Below are 3029 nucleotides of genomic sequence, written 5' to 3' on the forward strand. Positions count from 1 at the left end.
GGGTGCGACACGCGCCTGCTGCAATGTGCAGAGGGCAGAAACCTGCAGTTGCTTGCACCTTGTTGATGCCAGCTCGTGGCTTGGTGCTTTCGCGCGCCTGCGCTGGCGTGTTCACAATGGTGAAAACGCGCCATGCCCCAATTCATCATAAAGCTTTTCAGGACCCTGGGGCCACCGTTGCCATCAGGGCTGCTGGGAGCGCACACCGCTGCCCGTCTGGACCCAACCTTTGCCACACCGCTCACAGCATCCCCCCCCCACCGGTAGCCGCCGTATCGGAAGCGCCCCTCGGAGTCGCCGCTGCCCGAAAAGTCAAACCGCAGTGATGACAGGCCCTCCCTGGCCAGCGCGGTTGCCAGGCGCACCAGGAGCTCGCTGTTGCGGCCGCTCATGTAGCCGTGCGCCAGGATCACGCAGGGGGCGGCGGCGGCGGCAGCGGCGGCACCGCCGCTGCGGCTGCTGTCGCCGGCCCTATTGCTCGCGCTCCCCTGGCTGCTGCTGCTGCTGCCACTGCTGCTGCTGCTGCTGCTGCTGCCACTGCTGCTGCTGCTTCTGTTGGTGATCGTTGCATCCCTAATATCAGGCAGCATTATCACGCCTACTAAGCGCTCGCCGCGGTCATTGAGGAACTCGGTGGGCCGCTCCGTCGCGGCACTGGGCCTGGGGCCTCGGCGCGGGCGGGTGCACCGTCGCTGCGGGTGTGTCTGCAGGCGGTTGAAGCAAGAAGGTAACCGCATGCGGGTAGAGCAGCTCATAAGTAACCTATTTCGTTGAAAGACGGTGAGATGAGACAGATCTGTCGCAAGATCACTATGCAAAGTCAAAGCAGAGAAGGAGGCGGGCGAGCATTTTTATGTTATGGCACATATTTGAAGAACGCAATACGTGTTGTGATATGATGTCTGCAGGGTAGGTGCCTCCTCAGCGCATACGGTGTATGGTGACCGTCCGCGGGTGACAGCCAAAGTCCATCATACCGTTCTGCAGCTTTTTGCGACTCAAGGATTATGGAGCGCGTGAGAGGACGGCGCACAGGGTCAAACCCAGGGTAGGTCAAACCCTGTGTTGCGAGATGCTGCCGACATACTGGCCAGTGATCTCGCTGCCCGCCAGTATAAGTGCAGCTCTCCCCAATCTGCTATGTGGACGGAATCGTGCACGGCGCCCGGGTCTGACGCAGCGGATTTGCATTATCACAGCCCTGTGTGAGTCAACCAGGTCAGGACAATGTTGCATGGGGATGCTTCTGCTGCTCTCCCTTTGGAGGTGCATGCGGCTGGGCCACCAGCTGTCCGGCTTTCCTGGGTGCTGCGCTTGGGGGTGTCCCTACCGCAGCTGCTCCAGGGGTTTGTTGACGCCAGTGCGACGACTTCAACACATACAGCAAGGGTGATTATCGAAAAGGCCTGCCCTCGCCAGAACCACACCCTGCAATGCACCTGCTTCCTTCATGTCAGCCCCCGCGCACAGCACGCACGCGCAGCTACTTCTGGGGTATTACTCGGCCGCACGTGCAGGCACCCGAAGTGCACCCTGCAAGTTGCTCCACATCGCGGCAGCTGCGTGGTGTTAGGGTTGAGGGCCAGGGTGGCGCCCCCCCCCTCCCCCGGGCTCCTCAAAGATCGGCCGTGCCGGCCCACATGCGCCCCTCAAGCGGCGGGCGGCCCTATGACGGGCATGGGCGCCGGGCTGGCGGGGTCCAGCACCCGATAGATGAAGAGCACGTCGTCGCTGCGGCGCCATATGAACTTTTTGACGGCCGCCACAGACAGCTCGCAGGGCACCGCCTGGGGTTTTGGGGTGGTGGGTTGGGTCGGTGGCGGAGATTGTGTGTATTTGTGTGTGTGTGTGTGTGTGTGTGTGTGTGTGTGTGTGTGTGTGTGTGTGTGTGTGTTGGGGGGCAGGAGGCGGTAGGTGAGCGCCGCGTCCTGGGGCTTGCTGGGGTTTAAGAACCTGCAACGGCGTCCACTGTTGGCAACATGAGGGACCCCCTGTCGCCAAGCAACGCTCCATACGCGAGCGTCAGCGGGCAGGCCGCCCACCATTCCGTTGCACGTCAATTCCAAGTACTGCAATCGCGGCCCCGGCGCCTGCTGCTGCTGCTGCTGCTGATCCGCCCCCTCCGCGCTGCCGGTGCCCTCCTGCTGCCCCTGCTGCTGTTCCTGCCCCTGGAACATGAAGCGGTCCTGTGGCGGGGGCAGGCGGCTGTCGGGGTCCCACGTGACGTCCAGGGGCATGAGGGGCACGCTGAGCTCAGCCAGCTTTGAGACGCAGTAGTTGACCACCTGCAGGGTCAGTTGTGGGTGGGTGGGTTTCGTGAGGGGCTTATCCCATTGTGTGTGTGTGTATGTGTGTGTGTGTGTGTGTAAAGGGGTGGGTTTGTATACGGGAGCTTTCCCACCATGTGTGCATGTGTGCATGTGCGCATGTGTGTGCATGTGTGCATGTGTGTGCACGTGCCCACACTCACCCCCAGCATACCCCGGTGGCCTCCCCCACGCCTGTCGCCGCCACGCCACACCCCAAGCCCCGCAACTGCAACTCAGCCCCGGCGTCATTGGCACTCCGAAAGCCCCTCTCTGCCCAGCCGAAGCCGTTCTGCACACCACCGTCCGGCCACTTGCCGCCCGCCACCCTTCCATTCCCACGGCCCCTCTCGCCCCCCACCCGCCGCTCCGCACCTTTTTGACCTGCAGGATCCGCGGCGCGTTGAGGCGGCTCTGCATGAGGCTCGGCAGCCCCGACCCCTCCGCAGGCTGCAGCACAAAGGCGGCCTTCAGTTCCTTGACATATGGGAACGTCCCCCGCAGCACCGCGTTGGCGACCCAGCCGGGCACATGCGCGTCGGCCGGCTCTGAGCCGGTGAACGCGGTGAAGGGGCGCCGCCAGGTGGCGCCGCGGGCGTCCTGGCTGATGACTGATGGGCGGGGGTTGGGGGGGGGTGGTGCATGTTTAGTTGGGTGTGTAGGATTTAGGCAAGACAGATCGTCACCACGTTCCAACTATACAAGGTGAAGCGGGGGTGGGTG

The 3029-nt window shown here is 63.3% G+C and overlaps 2 protein-coding genes across 2 annotated transcripts; both read right to left on the reverse strand.

Moving 5' to 3' along the window:
• Positions 1-261: 261 nt before the first annotated feature.
• On the reverse strand, positions 262-590 carry MNEG_15727 (hypothetical protein; the record flags this gene model as incomplete). Its single annotated transcript, XM_014035801.1, has 1 exon — positions 262-590. A coding segment is annotated over one exon (329 nt), but the record flags the coding sequence as incomplete, so codon positions are not given.
• A 1059-nt stretch (positions 591-1649) lies between these two features.
• On the reverse strand, positions 1650-2726 carry MNEG_15728 (hypothetical protein; the record flags this gene model as incomplete). Its single annotated transcript, XM_014035802.1, has 3 exons — positions 1650-1787; positions 2043-2285; positions 2682-2726. 3 exons carry the CDS (start codon positions 2724-2726, stop codon positions 1650-1652), a joined length of 426 nt encoding a protein of 141 aa, XP_013891256.1.
• Between the last annotated feature and the right edge of the window lie 303 nt (positions 2727-3029).

The sequence above is a fragment of the Monoraphidium neglectum genome (assembly GCF_000611645.1).
Source record: "Monoraphidium neglectum strain SAG 48.87 unplaced genomic scaffold scaffold05607, whole genome shotgun sequence".
In the NCBI taxonomy this organism is placed as follows: Eukaryota; Viridiplantae; Chlorophyta; class Chlorophyceae; order Sphaeropleales; family Selenastraceae; genus Monoraphidium; species Monoraphidium neglectum.